At 46.2% G+C, this 17,876-nt stretch overlaps 1 protein-coding gene across 1 annotated transcript in view; it reads right to left on the bottom strand.

Moving 5' to 3' along the window:
• Myo10 (myosin X) overlaps positions 1–17,876 on the bottom strand; it is a 202,439-nt gene that overhangs the window by 103,022 nt on the left and 81,541 nt on the right. The window contains exon 3 of the mRNA XM_032898696.1: positions 7,703–7,861. Coding sequence (XP_032754587.1) covers positions 7,703–7,861 — 159 coding nt within the window. The remainder of the gene's footprint in view (positions 1–7,702; positions 7,862–17,876) is intronic.

Below are 17,876 nucleotides of genomic sequence, written 5' to 3' on the forward strand. Positions count from 1 at the left end.
ACCTTGTGTGAACTACAGCTTGAGGTCCATATTCTCAATGGACTACCACACCCTCTTCCCCTGGATTCCCAGAAATGGCTCAGAAGCAACATGGAGGGGGCTAACCTCTTCTGAGCATCCGTTTCCCCATACCAGAGCAGACCTCGACAAATGGCAATTCAGCGATCTTGTAGAAATTCAGACTTTTAGAGCCAACATGATGTCTCAGGCATGAAAAAGACACTTGTCAGGAAGCCTAATGAAAGTTGTCCAACCCCCAGGACCACAGCAGAGACAGAGAACCAACTCCCACAAGCAGTCCTCTGATCGCCTCATGTGCACCATGGCATGATGGCATGTGCTTCTCTGACTCTCCATGACTCACCAAGGAAAATGTCATTGTTTTCCAACAGGTTAATGGGTCAACACTCCTCCCAGACCTGATGCATCCTAACCTTTAGCCCAAATCTGAGTTCTCCTAAAACTATGTGTTTTCTGCCATCATATTTTGGTGAGTTGCCTTGGCCACCCAGCATGCAGCTTTTCTTCATGGTAATTGCCATGAAGAAAGCCCTTGAAATGCCTTGAAAGCCCTGCACTGGATAATTGTGCTGTGGTGATCTGAATGAGAATGGCCCTCATGGGCTCCCAGGGAGCGGCGGTATTAGTGGTTGTAGCCTCGTGGGAGGAAGAGTGTCACTTGGGAGTAGACTTTGCCCCTCAAGCAGGCCTAGTGGCTCAGAGTCGCCTCCTGTTGCTTGCAGATCCAGAGATAGAACTCTCAGCTCCTTCTCCAACACCATGTCTGCCTGCGTGCCAACATGTTTCACGCCGTGACGATAATGGCCTGTTTAGCCAGCTCTAGTAAATGTGTTCCTTTGTAAGAGTCGCGGTGGTCATGGTGTCTCTCCACAGCCATAGAAACCCTAAGACATCCATCAAGGTATTTTACTCTTTGCATACACTCATCTGCTGCCTTGAGAGCTTCTTTGCTCCTTAGCCAAATGTCCCCAAGTGCTCCAATGCCTAAGACTTGCCTGAGGATCAGTCTCTGCTGCTTCCTCGTCCTGATGCTCATCCACTGGACTCAGCACACTCACTGTCTCCCTGAGTTCCAGTCAGCAGCTTGCTCGTGTCTGTCCTCACCAATCAAGTAAGTGCCTTCCACTTATGCCATCTTTCAACACAAAGCTACTGTGGACAAGAGGAATTCTGCAACCCTGGAGCCTAGTGCAGAGTCTGATATTCAGGCAAGGTTAACTCAATACGGACATCCTGGAAATATATATTGCCAATACTCCCACCCCAATATACTCATACGTTCGTTCCATTCAAGGGTGCTCTCTGCTCAGTACCTTCTGCATAAGAAAACGATTTGCCATGGTTTGATTTCACCAAATGAAAACATTGCTAAACAAAAGAACATTAAATGTTAAACGTCCATGGATTTTTAAAAGATGCCAACATCATCAGAGCTCGGCGACTGGTTATAGAATCTTCAACATCTCCACTTCCCCCTGAGTGAATTTGTTTCAAATTCTCCTCCTGTTGAAAAGAGTCTGAACCAAAGGAAAGACAGGGTGTGTGCGGAACATCACAAAAACACAGGTCCTAATTGCCACCGTCGTGTGCTGATGTGGAGACTGCCAGCTCAAGGGCCCAGTTTGGTAAGTTTTAAGAAGACACAGAACCAGCCAGATGGTTACAATTACATCTTGGCAACACAAGTCTTGATTTCAAGTAAGGGTAAAAAAAAAAATGTCAGAACACAAGAGCCTCCTCACAAACCACACCACACTCGGCTGTTCCTGGTGTGTGTCTTGTGCCAAATCCAGGCTAAGCATCCAAGTCGTAGGCTCTCCTGACATTTGTGACAAGGAGAGATTTAAAAAACAAACAACAACAACAACAACAACAACAACGACAACAAAAACCCCAGACACTTTAACAAGGTTTGGAAGCAAATCAAGAGGTTTACTTAGGAAGGAAGACTCAGCTCGTGGGAATGAAATACAAATTTTGATTATGGTGCGCCCCAAACAGAAACCTCCACAACGTGATCTTCCTGTCTGCGTTGCTGGCGTTTTCTGCCAGAGGCAAACTCCACTAACATCTGCTGAAATCAACAGGCCGCTAACTGGCTGGGACCTTTACATTAGTACATTTTTCTTCCACGAAGCAAAGTCACTAAGGAACAGCACAGCGGTCTACACCTTTACACACTGGGGCTGAAATGCCACCTAACCAGGAAGGGCTTATTCTTGAAAAAGCTAAAAACACAGGAGCCGTAGAGCTCGTGGAGATGCATCTTCACACACAGCCTCGCTCTGAAACCCAGTGCCGTTGATTCTGACCTCTGCTGCTGTTTGCTCAGCAAGACCAGCAAACTAACCAAAGAGCTGGGTGGAACACAGAACTGCTTCCTCTGGGGCCCTCCTCAACACCATAATTGCAGGCTCCCCGCCGCTCTAGTGATGTGGTCTGGACTCATTCCTTAGTTGTTGGGAGAGTTGTCTCCTCCACAAAACTGACTCAGGACTGACACAGCCCATAATGGAGGGCATGTCAGTCTCCTCCGTCTGGCAGAAAGTAAAGTTACCACACCACCAAGCCCAGCGCTCCCCACTCTCGGACACAGAGCTTACAGCCAGCACCTCATCAGCTCCAGTCAGCACCATGCTGGACAATCTGAGATGATCCAGGCCCCAGGGATGACTAGGAGAGGCCTCCAAACCCCACGAATCCTTTCTAGTCTGCACGAGGAGCTGCCAGGACTGTTGGTGTCATGCCATCCAGCCACCATGCTTGACAAGCCGGGAATCCTTCCTCTGCCAGCTCTGCTGCTTCTTACCTAAGCTAAGGCCTTAGCCCCATCTCTGAACTGCTCTAAAACCGCCATCTCTTCATGGCTGAATTATGCCAATATTCTCGGCTAGCAGGCTGTATCCACATCAACAGAGGCAATGTGGGGGCTCTGCCATCAACTGCGTACTTTCAGATTAGCTTGAGGGCAGGAGAGGGCTCCCAATTCTGATACTCATGACAAGTTGGGCCAAATAATACCTTATGGTAGAGGCTGCCCACTAGGTTGGAGAGAAGCAGTCAAGGGTCTCTAATGGTTAGGTATCATTAGCATCTCTCGAGTTAGCTATAGTAATTAAAAATGTCTTCAGATACAGCCAAGTGTCCCAGAGAAGACAGTCATCCAGTTGAAAGCAGATGCTTTGGGGTTCTTTAACCTTGGGTACCTATCCTAGCTAATTTCTCAACACTTCCCAGCGAACATCTGGTTCTATAATCAAGGTCAACTTTCTCCCAATTTAGTGAGGCTCTCATGTCCAACAAGTTTTCATTCTTGTGTGGTATGTTTATCACCGCTCCTCAGGAGGGGGGAGGGGAGGAGAGCAGGAAAGGGAGGGCCTCCTCAGATCCCCAGCCCCACCCAAGGACCATCAGTGAAGACCAATGGGCATTTATCAAGTCAAGGAGGCCCACAGTCAAAGCCGAGGCCATAGTGAATAGCTACCATGCAGCACAGAGGACAGGAAGTGTGGCCTCTGGTGTAGAGGAGCATGGAGTTCCAGGTAGAAGGTTCAGCATTAGAGTTGAAAGTGGGGTTCCACAGGCAATGTCAGTTGAAATGGAGGATGCAAACATACCAGTGGTGGGACAGACAGAGCCCCGTGGGCCTACAGACATGACCAGAAAAGAGTGCTCGGTTTCTCTTTTCCCAGGGCAAGCACTGGGCAGGGGTATGCCTACTGACAGGAAGAGTTAAGGAACCTAAGTCATGGCTGGGGCTTGAGACAGGGTACAAACGAAGCTTGACACTCTCATCTCTCCTGCCCCTCAGGGAGAGGTGACCTCTGGGTTTTCAGCATCTATGCTGTGCAGTAGGCTTTTCCTTTCTGCTAACCTGTCGACTGAGGTCAGGGAGATGCTCTCAACTTCTTCCAAAGCCCCCGGACGTGCTGCCAAGTCCCAGGCTGGGGTTCTCTAAACAAAAACTTGTTGGTATGAGATGAATAAGTGAGATAAGGAAATGTAACCGTTAAAGGTTCTGAAGCATTCACTTACTCCATTTCAAAACAGCTCTGACAGAATGAGGGATATGATCTCTGACATTTACAAAAACAATTTATAAGACTTGGAATTTCTGAAAGATTAAATTATCCATATGGAGCTGATTGGCTTATGAAGAAAAGTGGGGGGTTTGGTTCTCATGTCTCTCTCAAACCTTTTTTTAAGTTAGTTTACTCATTACTTCTTTCTGTAGAGGATGGTAAATACTAAACAAAAAAAGCAAGTGGACTCCACAGGCACAACTGGAAATGCAGCTACGGACCTTACCCATGGCTGCTCTACTGTATGTTTATGTGTGCGTTCATGTACATAGGCAGGGACATGTGCTCATGTGTGCATGTGCACAAGCGTGAGGAGGCCAGAGGCTGACGTCAGCTGCCTTCCTCGACCACGTTTCACTCGGTTTTTGAGAAACAATCTCTCTCTGAAGCCAGAGCTCACTGGCTTTGCTAACCATTCCCTCAGGACCCGTGTCCTGCCCCGACTCCAGCACTGGTATTATGGATGCCTGCTGGCTTTTACTGGCATGCTGGATACTCAAGTGCCACCCGCTTATGTGGCAGGTATTTGACTGACTGAGCTGTCTCCCCAGCTCCCTGGTTCTGATCTAACTGTGACACTTAAAAGCTGTGACCATTTCTTAGAGAGAGAGAGAGAGAGAGAGAGAGAGAGAGAGAGAGAGAGAGAGAGAGAAACACGAACGAATGAACACATGCCCAGAGGAAAGACGTGAAGCCATAGAAGGATTTATAACTAACAATCCAAGGAACAGGAACGTGGGTGGCTCTAGAAGCTGGGAATTGCCCTCAGGTGCCAGTCAGGAATAAAAAACAGACGTCCATGTACAACTGCATATGACAGAATTGTGCCAGCAAGGAGAATGAACAGGAAATGGATCCCCCCCTAGAGCCCCCAGCAAACAGTGCAACCCTGCAGACACCTTTACTTGAGCTATTGAGATGTCTTTTATCAGTCATGCCTAATGTAACTAGATAGATTAGCTATTTTATGTTATGTCAGAAACAGAGAATTAAGACAACATCCTGGGCAAAATTCAAATAAACCCTTAGATGTGTTAAATAAACAGGCAATGCACGGAGGCGGGACACAGGGCAAGTGGTGGCTTTTCTGACAGCGAGTAGTTTGATTCATCAGAGTACTTCACAGGACTGTACCTCCTACAAAAGCTACAGCAAGGACAAAGGCATGGGGCACCCTTTATGGGCAGTAACACTCTTCCACACATCTCAAAAGGAAAGCACACTGGAGCATAACTGACTAATTTTAATTGCAAAATTAGGGTATAAAAATTGTGTACTTTTTACTCAAAAGCGATGGAAAAGAATTTCACATTAGAAAACAGGACCAAGACCGTATTCAAAGACTCACTGGACAATTTAGCTATCAGGTTTAACATTATTATCATGAAAAGGGAAAAGAGTGGGGAAAGGAAAAAAAGAACTGTTCTAGAAGGCCCTGCTTTTAAAAGCCTTGGGATAGATTTGCTTCTCCTAACTGACCTACTTTCTTATCGATTGAAAACGTGTAATAAAGACTTCCATCTATTTTCTTCTGATAGACAGCATGGGTTCCGAAACACCTGCAAGAGGCAGATCGGGACAGCTTTTTCTTTTGAAAACTCAAGCTTCCGCTTCTCTCATCAGCGAGAGGAGACTATTTGCAACATCCACCGTATTCACCTTTTAAATGCTTGCCGCATAAGTACTAGGCACCTGGCAGCATCCTTGGGTCAAAAAAGACAACGTAAGTCATTAGAAAGCCTAGCATGTAGCCGCATGACAGGTCTGAGTGTTGAAAGTGAGCACAACAGGGCAGTGGGCAGCATGCATGCCTGTCAACTCACTGCCGACACGGCCATGAGATTTTTGACAGGACCAGAGAGTGGACGCATAGCACTGGTATCTGCAAAATGCAAATGGCATGGCCACTTTTACACAAACTTGTAGAAGGGCCACATTTTCTAAGGGACATAGGGAAAACACTGTAACTTGAAAGTTTAGCGTCAGCAAGCTCTATAGTCAGGGAACGGAGACACAACCGGCTTCCTCTGTGTAGGGCTGTCTGAGTGGCAACCAGTGGACCAGACTGGCAAAGACGACACCATTACAGTGTATGAGGAGGTAAAGAAAGAGACTTTCCCTCCCGCCATAGAAAACTAAGCATGGAGCCCACAAACATCTCACATCTCCTCTCTCACCCCTTCCTCCATCTACGCATAGCCAATCAGAGGACCACATATTCAAGGCTGGAGATTATCACTAATCAAAACAGTATTGGCAGTGTTAAATACACCTCCTAGGGCACAAAACTCAATAGTATTTATGATGCTAGTCTTTAAAAGAAAACTGTATAGAACTGAACATGGCACAAAATGTGTAAGCGGCTGGTATACTTTTTAAGAAGCTGCTAACAGACAGACACAAAAGGGGATACAAACAGGGTGATTGGCCTCAGCAGGTAGGAGAATGTATTTCAATTTCCAAAAGTAGTTATAGAAGTGAACTTAGGACTCATTTTACTTTAATTCTGTGCACATAGAATTCTGTGTGTGTGTGAGTGTGTGTGTGTGTGTATGTGTGTGAGAGTGTGCATGTGTGTGTGTGAGTGTGCGTGCGTGCGTGAGTGTGTATGTGTCTGTGTGAGTATGTGTCTCTGTGTGAGTGTGTGTGAGAGTGTGCGTGCATGCGTGTGTCTCTGTGTGTGTGTCTGTGTGTGTGAGAGTGTGTGTGTGTGTGAGTGTGTGTGTGTGTGTGTGTGTGTGTGTGTGTGTGTGTGTGTGTGTGTGTGTGCATGTGAGAGTGCAGTCTCCTTTGGAGACCGGAAGACGGCATCAGACCCCGTGTAGGCGGTCACGTGAGCTGACTCTGGGAAGTTCTAGGTCCTCTGAAAGGCCAGTTTGTGCTTCAAACAGCTGCACCATCTCTGCAGCCTTGAAATGAACTGAAAATATTACTTTCTTCACACTTGCTCTACATATTACTTATAACCTAAATTTAATCCCATGTCATGAAAGCGGTGAGAAAAATGTACACGAAGGTTTTGTAGCTGCATTTTTCCATCTAAAACAACAAATAGGAATCCTGCAACTTAGAAAGTTAGATTTCCATGAAGGTGAATAGCACCTCAGGATGAACCCTAGAGTCAGAAAAGGCCAAACACCCACCCCACCCCCAAAATCACAAAAACAGAAAAAGTCAGACGAGAAAGAAGCTTGGATTAGGGCACTGGTGTCTCCTTAGTTGAGGAAGGCCAACGAGTCTATATGATCTCGGTATGGAAGATCACTCAGCCACAAAGCACAACGTGTGTCTTCACAGGAAGCAAGAGGGCGAGCCAGCTCAGACTACAGGGAACCCCTCAGCAGGAAGCTGAGGAGAATCTATATTTTTCCTATGAAGTTTTTGACAAAACTTTTAGAAAACAGTTTTTTTCTGAAAATAATGAGAGGTGCTCGAAGGTCAGGAAATATTCTTGGGACGCTAAGACAAAAACTCAAACTGGAAGGTTTCTTTTTATGGGGGGTGGTGGGAGGTTCTGGGGACAGACACCAGGGCTGGCGGAGGCTGGGCAAGCACACGGAGCTACAGGTCTAACCCTGAGGAGCTGCAGTAGAACTCACATAGATTTGATTCCTCTTGTAGCGCTGGAATAGGTTGTACATGATGGAGCCTCCGTGGAGCTCGGTCAGGGTAGCCATGTCGTCGACACCTTCCTCATGCAGGGGGTGCATAGCTGTCACCTTCTGGTTTGTGATTGTACTCTGCTTATAGGTGAACACCTGTGGGCACAAATGAATGACATTTTTAGTTGCAGTGAATGACTTCTTCAGAAGTGTCCACACTAGGAAAACAACCTCAGGGACAAACACTCTAAATTTTAGAAATGCATTTTTCCCCATTTTCTTTACGCCATTTATATATTTTCTAAAGGAAGAAATTTTTTGACAGTAAACTTTCAAATAAGTTGCATCAAGTAGCAAGCATCCTCTGGGATTCACAAAACTTTAAATTCACAGTTTATTCCCCTTCAAGGTTCTTTAAAAACCACAGAACTAACTATAGGCTGGAGAGATGGCTCAGTGGTTAGGAGCACTTGTTCTTCTTGTGAAGGACCCAGGTTCGGTTCCCAGAACCCACATGGGGGTCTCCAAACACCCATAACTCTAGTTTCCGGTGGCCTGATGATACCCTCCTCTGAAGTTCAAGGGTACCAGGCTCATACACACACAGGCAGGCGAGACACACACGCACATAAAATAAAAACATAAATCTAAAATAATTTTTTCAAAAGAAATTGATGAGGCTCTTTTAGGCGGGGACTTGTGTTTCTGACCGTTTCATTCTGAATCATACGGTAGCGTCAAAACTTCACAGTAAAATTCTTCAATTTAAGTATATTAAACTATACAGATTATTATTCCAGCAGTTTAAATATTCCCTCCATGTGTTACAAGACTGTCAGAAACCATTACATCAATGTGTAGACAATGTTGTCAGTACCCCTTCTCCATCAGGGCGTGTACCATGAGTGAGTTCTTGGTTTATCAGATGATCTACTTCATGCGTCCAAGCGAGAGAGATGAGTACTACACACATGTAGTAGCATGTATATCAAGCAACGCTCACATGGTGTGGTTCGTTACTGGATTATTTCTGAACTACGTGGTGCTCATGTACCACAAATGACGAGAGAATTCACCACAGCAAGTTATGTTCTGTTTGTTGACCAAGTTCAACCTACTTTACACATAAATACACATCTAAAAGTGATTTTTACTATGGAGTCCATATCTTCATTTACGTTCAGAGTTTGGATTTGTTTTTGCAGTATAGGAAATCAAAACCGAGTTCTAGACTCAGCTATATCCTCGCTATTGGAACGTAGTTAGTTTTTAAGCTCTGCAAGTTTCCCATAAATAAAACAAGACTACCAAAAGATTATTTTAAAAAGAATATAAATAACATGAAACACACACACACACAAATGTGCATATGCGTGCACACGAAACCGTTTCTGCCATGTTTGAAGAGGTTCTTGATTTGGGATTTTAAATCAAGTATCAACCAGCTGCCTGCATTGCAACAAATGGTATATTCTTATAAAAGAGAACAACACTCTGAGAACGGCCAAACTGCCAACCCAGCGGTTTTGGTACAAGTGGCATGTTTTATTTTTCTAGAACAAAATAAAACTTCAATAGCGGTACTTATGCCAGATGTACCACAAAAGTTGTTCCAAACCCGCCCTGAGAAGCGTCCCCAGGCCAGAACAAGTACACACCCTTCCCTCCTGAGGTAGAATTACTTCCCCTAGATGCTGTCTGGTGAACTTTCACTTGAGGAGAGAGCCCTGATGCCCTACTTCAGGTGATGGAGGGGCCCTCCTTACCACATAAGCACCATGAGCTGGATGGGGATCCCAGGCTGCTGAGGGAGTGTAGGTGGGGTGCACACATCCAGAAAAACAGTTATAAAGAAAATGGGCACCAGGACATCCCAGAAGCAGTTAACTCATGGCCTTTCATATTGAGTCATAACCACCAAGGAGAAAATGAAAGACACATGGGCCAGCAATGGATGTAGTAGCCTTGGGGCAGCCTAGTCAAGCCCCATGCCCTTCTCTAGCTTGCTTCCCTCCAGGGTGCCAATCCAGGCTGGTGTTCTAGAAGCACCCCTGGTGGCCAGGGCACTCCACAGAGTGTGCTGATGAGGGTGCAGGGCAGAAGGTACCTGGTCAGCTCCTGCTTAGCTCAGCAGTGGACACAGGGTCTTGTGTTGTCCGTCAGGAGGCCACTCCTTAGGAATGACTAGCATGGTCAAAAACAGCCCTGAGAAACTGCTCAAGGCTCTGTGGTCTCAAAGCTCCTCTGAGTTCAATACAAGTCACCTCCAAAGATCTTTCAGGAAAGAAGAGCATCAAGCCAGCACATCCAGTTCCCACCTCAGGCCCTCAGGCCCAACCAGCACTGGATTCTTTCTTCCCAGTGCATACACCACTTTCCTAAAGCATGTTGTCTGCATAGGCTGAGTGAGCAACTTAAAATCTGTAGACAGACAGGATTTAAATATTGAAAGTCCGTGTGTTATATTTATTTGGCTTTTTAGAAATAACATATAGTCTCTAATAGCCACAATTATGTATATACATATTGACTACATCTCCATGTTAGAGGTAGTCTACAAGAAGACATTTCCTTATGTATGTATGTATGTATGTTCATACGTATGCATGCATGTATGTGTATGTATGTATGTATGTATGTATGTATGTATGTATGTATGTATTTCTTATTTCATTGGGAAAAGCAAGGTGATGTATGAGCCCATGTGAAAGATGAGTTAGGTAGAGAGTTTCAACGAAAAACAACAACAACCCAAAAATCTAAAAAAACAATGGCCTTAAGTATGCATGATTGGTTAATAAACAGGAAAAGACTTGCTGCAAGTTGAAGATCCCAAGTATGGTTCAGGGATTGATGTGCTGATGAGAGAGAGAGAGAGAGAGAGAGAGAGAGAGAGAGAGAGAGAGAGAACACCAGCCATAAGGATGTTCATGATAGATATAAAAGCCAATGCTACAAGTTGTCCTATAACCTCTGCACATATACCTATATAGAATAAATAAATAACACTAGCAATTTTTTAAAGAGAGAGAAATGAGCAAACAAGGAAGATTAATAGGCAGGAAATCAACTGAGAGGAAATGGGGTCTTGGTACAAATAGCCCTCCTGCAGAAGCATGAACCAATGGTCATGAGTTGACCAGATTGCTGGAGAGAATGAGACACGAGGAACCTATCAACATAATTTAAAAAAACAACTCTGAGAGGCTGGGTTCACTTCTGGATGCAAGCAGAAAAGACATGGCCCACATTGATTAGTCAGAAATTAGTTGGGCCCTCAAGTTATTTTTAGCTTAAAACCACACAGACACAGCACAGAACACCTTTCCTCACGCTTTTGTGACAGGTTTTATAGCTCAGAATAATATTAATAGATTCCTTTTACCAATGCCATTAGGACATCAGACAAAAATACATATCTTTTCCAACTGAAGAGAATTAAAAATGGAAAAAAAACTCCTACCACGATCAGCACATGGGACATAGGATGACCTGGATCCCAGCAACTTTATCTCACAATAGCTTAGAGCAGCAGATCTCAGTTTTCCTCTCAAGGACCAATGGACAATGTCTGGAAACATTTGTACTTAGGGCATAGGGGAGCAGAGGAAGGTGCTCCTGGCATCAAGTGGGAAGGGGCCAGGAATGCTGGGAACACATAAGCTATGATCTAGTATGAGCGCCAAGGCACCTGATGGAGGAGTGTCCCAACATCCCCATGGTCAGACGTCTATGCACACCCAAGAAGGCCAATGACAAAAAGCCACAGCCAATGTCAAAGGTTCTAAGATAGGGTCTTTCTATGTAGTCCTGGTTGTCCTGGAACTCACACTGTAAGACCAGGCTGTCTTGGAACTCAGAGATCCACCTGCCTCTGCCTCTGCCTCTGCCTCTGCCTCTGGGTGCTGGGGTGTCCCTACCATCTAACACAAAGACTTGTCACTTTAATCAAGCTATTTTTAATCTCAAAATAGTGTAGCTATTGCATGGAACCTGGTCCCCCCATGCTTCTGTGGAATGTTTTTACAGTACAGAGTGATATTAACAGATTCCTTCCATTGCAAGCAGTGAACATCCCACCACCACCACCCATCCCTGGGCAGGTGATCCTGAGGTGCATCAGAAGGCAGGCTGAGCAAGCCAGGGGAAGCCAGCCAGTAGGCCTCCACCATGGCCTCAGCGTCAGTCTCTGCCTCTGGGTTCCTGCTGTGTTTCCCAGGATGAGGTATTCCCTGAGAACAGGACTGTGAGTTCCACAGTACCTCCCGGAGCAGCTGTACCCGAGTGGACAATCTGGTAGCAGACACAAGTGAGAGGGCTGGCGTGGGGACACAGAACAGGGCTAGGACAGGTCCCTGTGCCCTGCCTCCGTGTTCGGTTGAGGACTGTCCCCTCTTAGGCACAGGAGTGAGCCTATACAGTAACTGGCACAATAGTTAGATTGAATAGCGACCCCCTCTCTCAAATCTCAGGATATTTAATTTTAGAAAAAGCCAGACCTCAAAACCAAATTTAGGCATACGATTAGAAAGTGTGTGCCTTTTAAAATGAGGGGGGGTGCACATGTTTCTTTTTAATTTCTGATGTGGGAGATAATGCACATCTTCTTGAGGTGCATGGTGAAGACATCTACATGCATTTCCTGTGCACAACAGCCCGGAGGATAACCGCTAAATTCACCACCCAACCTCTTACTGTTTCTGTGACTTGCTAATATCCAAAATCTACTCACTACCTTGAAATCTACAGTTAATAATAATTTCCCTCCTGTGCCACAGAGCTTGCAATTATTCCTCCCCCAGACCTGCTCCTGTGCCTGTGGACCCCCATTTCTCTGAAGTACTGAACTACATTACGTTCCTCAGGAAGGAAAATGGTCATCATTTCTAAGGAGAATCTGCAGGGCGAAGAAAAATCAGTCGTGTCTCGTTAGAAGCCTTCTTGTTACTTCTACTGTCATGTAGGTTCAGACGATCAAGAAAGGGTGTGTGTGTGTGTGTGTGTGTGTGTGTGTGTGTGTGTGTGTGTGTGTGTGTGTGTGTGTGTGTGTGTGTGTGTGTATGTGTGTGTGCGTGTATGTGTGTGTGTGCGTGTGTGTGTGTGTGTGTGTGTGTGTGTGTGTGTGTGTGTGTGTGTGTGTGTGTGTGTGTGTGTGTGTGTGTGTGTGTGTGTGTGTGTGTGTGTGTGTGTGTGTGTGTGTGTGTGTGTGTGTGTGTGTGTGTGTGTGTGTGTGTGTGTGTGTGTGTGTGTGTGTGTGTGTGTGTGTGTGTGTGTGTGTGTGTATACAGCCTCCTTTAGGCCCAGTCTCCTCACACTGAAGAACTGGGTGTGCGGGAAACAAGGCTATATGATAATGTCTTCCTTATCACAGACCTAAGATAAACCATACAGCAATTGTAGTCCACACCTACATGCTACAACGATTTACATTGTAAAAGCACACATGCTCACCAGCAACTTGGGCACTGATTCTAGATAAAAGGAAACTTCTGTTTAGACAAACACACATACACACACAAGCATGCACACACACATACACACACAAGCATGCACATACACACATACACACACAAGCATGTGCACACACAGACACACACAAGCATGCACATACACACAAGCATGCACATACACACATACACACACAAGCACACACACAAACACACACACACAAGCATGCACACATACAGACACACACATGTACACACACACACACACGTACACACACACGCACACACTCACACAAATGGCTCACGTCAGCTTTATTCCTGATAACCGAAGCTGAAACAAGGCAGCCAGGGGATATTCCAGGCTGTGGGATTCTACTTCTCCTATGCTCTTGAAATGACAGCATTGCACAGCAAGAGAGCTCAGGGAGGGACCAGCAGGAGCCGGGAGTTGGCAGTAAAGGGCAGTAGAGGGGTTGCCTTGCCCCAGGAAATGCCCTGGTATAACTCCAGGTCTCAGTGTCTTGCTGTGCTAAATTCTCTGGGTCAGTTGTCCTTCGGGAAGGAGACTTGCCAAATGCTTCCTGGGAGCTTTCTCTATAATTGCTTACAAATGAGTATGGATGCGAAATCACATCAAAACAAAGAGTTTAATTATAAAGAAGCTAAATCTGGTTGTGGTGGCACACGCCCATATTCCCAGGTCTCAAAGGGCACAGCCAGGCACGTATGCTTTAGTTCCTAAGGGATGACTCCTTCACTGCTCCCTGAGTCAGAAACCTGATGACCTAAGATCCCTCAGCCTTGGTAGCCACCATGTTTATTTTGCAAGCCTGGGGAGGAAGGCAGAACTGACCCCATCAGAAGCCATCTGCCACCCCCACATATGTACAACTCTGTAAAATATATACATTAACTATGTACCCAGCTTTTGTGCTGTGCTGTTAGTAACATTTTAAAGACATCTTAGTATCACGATTTCTAATCAATAATCTAAGTGTATTTCCAGATGCAGCTGGCATTGCCCGACACAGGAGCTACTGTAATCTTCCTGCCTTATGAAGCAGGCATTGCTCAAGTATGAGCCAGTTGAACTCTGGTGGTCCTGACCCCCACAGGAACTTCAGTGGCCCAGTGGGGACTTCTATTCCTACTGTCCTCATCTTTGACACAGGGTCATTAGAAGCCTGAACTCTCATGTAGGAAGAGTATCGTCATGGAGGAGCCAGCACTCCCAGGCACCCCAGGAAGCAACTCGGAGGTCTGAATTGATGACTCAACCGTTATCTGTTGTAGGATCTGATCCCCGACTGAGAGTCCCTCACAGACTGCTTCCAAGTTAGACCTCAATCCTTTAATGTGGTTTCTCTCCACCATCTTCCTAAGGTCCCTGATGCTTCTGCCAGGTCATCTCTGCCTACAGCTGAGTAACAGTTCCTTTGAAAATGGCACTGGGGACATTCCTTTCCTGTCAGGTCCCGCCCAGCTATTCACCTTGTATCTCTGCCAGGGCTGACGCCCAGACAAAAGCCTCTTGGGACACTCACCACCCAAAATGTCATTTCTCACCCTTCTTATCTCTTTCTAGTACTGGGGATAATAAGGCTTTCAGCTCACGGAGCAGTGGGTGACAATCCAATGCTGCCGAAGACAGAGTGGGAAATGGGGCAGGATGAATTTGTGGTGACCAAAGCAGGAGTGTGGATAGCCACTGCATCTCGCTTGCTGGCCCTGCTGCTGGACCATGCTTGACTGAGATGTACAGAAACACCCTGGCTCCCCATCACTTCATCCTATACGATATTGGTTACTTAGCAACGGCCTGCCGAAGGGAAGCACACACCTGCCCAGCCATCACTGGCCCTGTACTCATTCAAGAGGAGCAGCGTTTGTTGTCTAAACCTGACTCCAAAGGCTGAGCTGTGGCTCATTTTTTGCAGCCTCTGCTTGCCCTGAATTTGCCTTAAGCTGGACATGATGAGGGCAGACACAGGATCTTGGAGCGAAGGCTCGGAGGTGAGAAGCATGTGTTGCTCTTGCTGGAGGCCCAGGCTCAGTTCTTGCCATCTTCATCCAGGTGGCTCACATCACCACGTGTCCCTCCAGCTGCAGGCAATCTGGTGCCCTCTTTTGGCTTCCATGGGCACCGGCTGACACACGAGTGAAGACTACCACGATGTGGCCTTTCTTCAGTGAACATGGAGCCCTGGGTTTTAAAAACGGTCAAAATCGAGTTTGCTCTTGCTTTAAGCACTAGGCTTCTTCTTAGGCTGCCTTGGTCAAGTGAGCATAGTTCTAAGTGGCAAGGAAGAGACAACACGCAAGGCATGTAATAATCTAGAGGGGTAAAATAGAGTCTGATTGATTCCAGATTCTAGACAAAACCCAAAAGTCGATTTTGGCTGTTTTGTTTGTTAAAATATGTACAGAGCGGGGCCGAAGGTTCAGTTGGCTCAAACTTAGGGCACAAAAACTAAACGGCACCAAGGCCAGAAACGCAGCACAGGAACGTGGAACATGAGAGAATTCTCTTCCCACAATGTCCCCATGGACTGGCCCTGCCCCATGGCCCAGGGCATCTGTAGAGAGATCTGAACCCCTGAAAAAGGGAAGAGAAGGCAGTAGGAGGCTTAGGGTGGGGTTGGGCAGGGATAAAGGCTATTAAAGTGAAGTTCTCTTAAAAACAGCAGCACTGATAAGAACCTAAGAGAAGGTAAGCGGGGCAGGCTGTGCGTTTCTTTAATCCCAGCACTCAGGGGGCAGAGGCAAATGAATCTCTGAGTGTGAGGGTCACATGAGAGCTCCAGGACAGCCAGGGCTACACCGGGAAACCCTGTCTCAGAAAACAAACACAAGAGTTAATAGCAGGAGGTAAGACGGTTTTCCTGGTATTTGCAGCAAGAGCAAATTACACTCAAGTCGGGGGTGGGAGGGACAGGCAATGGAGGTAAATGTCTCTGAAAACAAAGGGTGTAAACCCACAACTGAGCTTCTTGATATCATCATCCTTACAGCGTCCACCCCTCACTGGGCTTCCTCTAAAGGGAGCCTGGGTCTCCTTCCTTTTGGTGGCACATCTTCGCATGTGGGCTTGTAACAAAAGGGTCACAACAGAATAGAAGTAAAGGAGCACTCTCAGTCACAACCAAATGGTCCATAGGTCCAATGAGAGGCTCCTCCCTGCTCTGTTGCACACACAGCCTGCTATCAAAGCACCTGCCTCCCGCTTCCCTTGCAGCATTAGTACAGGCGCATTCTGACCTCACCTGTGCTTCCTTCATCTCTTCACGGAGGCAAACATAAAGACCACCGGCAGTGTTCAGCGACCACGCCCACACAAGAGACTTCCTCCTCCCGATGGAGCAGAGGAAAGGCTGTGACAGTAAAATGCCCCAAAGGACATGGGTGCAAACAAGGGTTATGGGAGAAAGAAAAACTACACTCAGGGCAGAGTCCCCTCGAAATCAGAAACAAGTCTCAGCACACTTGGTGGTACAGCCTACATTACCAGCACTGGGGAAGCCAAAACAGGAGGGCTCTGAGTCAGAGCCAAACCTGGGCTGTAGCAAGGCTGCCTCAAAAGCCAAATCAAATGAAACAAAATTCTCTGTTTCCCTGACCTCTTGATAGTCATGTAAACGGTTCTGAAAGCTGTGTGAGTTGATCCACAGGCATGTGGACGTGTGCCGCGGTACAGATGCTTCGGAAAGCAGTTTGGCAGTTCTGAAAAGGTCAAGTGGAGTTGCCACGTGACCTGGCAATTCCACTTCTAGGAACAGATACCCGAGGGAATCGAAAACATACATCCACACTAAACATGTATTCACACCAACACTATTAGCCTAAGGGTAGGAAAAAACCTTCAACGGGACACACTCTACTGTTACTCAGCTGTCAAGAGGAACGACATGCTAATGCATATGACGACATGGGTGAGCCCCGAAAACACTGAGCAGCCTGAAGGAGGACACATGTAAACTGCCACATACTACATAACTATCTGAAATGTCCTAACACGAAGACGGGGAAGGGAGGAAGGGAGGGAGAGGGAGGGAGAGAGGAAGGAAGGAAGAAAGAAAGACATGATTGGTTAAAATGGAAAATTGGGGCTGGAGAGATTGCTCAGTGGTTAAGAGCATATACTGCATATAAATTCAGTTATTAGCACCCATGTTGGCTAGCTCAAAACCAACAATAACTCTGGTTTCAGGGCTTTGACGCCCTCTTCTGGTCTCCTCAGGGATCTGCAGGCACGTGTCCATACAACCTCATACAGAGACATAATTTTTAAATCCCTAAAAATGTTATAAAATTTCTTCCGCTGATGACTGCATAACTCTGGAACATTTTTTTTTAAAACCCACTGAACTATTACCACATAAGTTCTATGAAATTGCTTTATAGCAAAACAAAACTTATATAAAAGGGATCTGGAGAGAGGACAGGCAGTTAGGACAAAATGGACACGAGGGACCCAGCAAAAGATGATCGGACTGGTACAACTGAGAACAGAATGCTGCCGTGACACCTCTGGGCAGGTTTGCTACTAACCAATGGAATCAAGAACAACCAGCAGCACAGGATAGCCCATCTATCCAGCTGTTGAATGTTTTGCCCTGTGTTATAACAGGAGTAACACTGGACTCTCTGTATGCTCAGAAGGCCTCTTGAAAGTGCTGTTTTTAGTACTTGTGGCCAGAAGTGTGGCTGCTGCTGGTTCACCATAA

The sequence above is a fragment of the Rattus rattus genome, chromosome 3, assembly GCF_011064425.1.
Source record: "Rattus rattus isolate New Zealand chromosome 3, Rrattus_CSIRO_v1, whole genome shotgun sequence".
Taxonomy (NCBI): domain Eukaryota; kingdom Metazoa; phylum Chordata; class Mammalia; order Rodentia; family Muridae; genus Rattus; species Rattus rattus.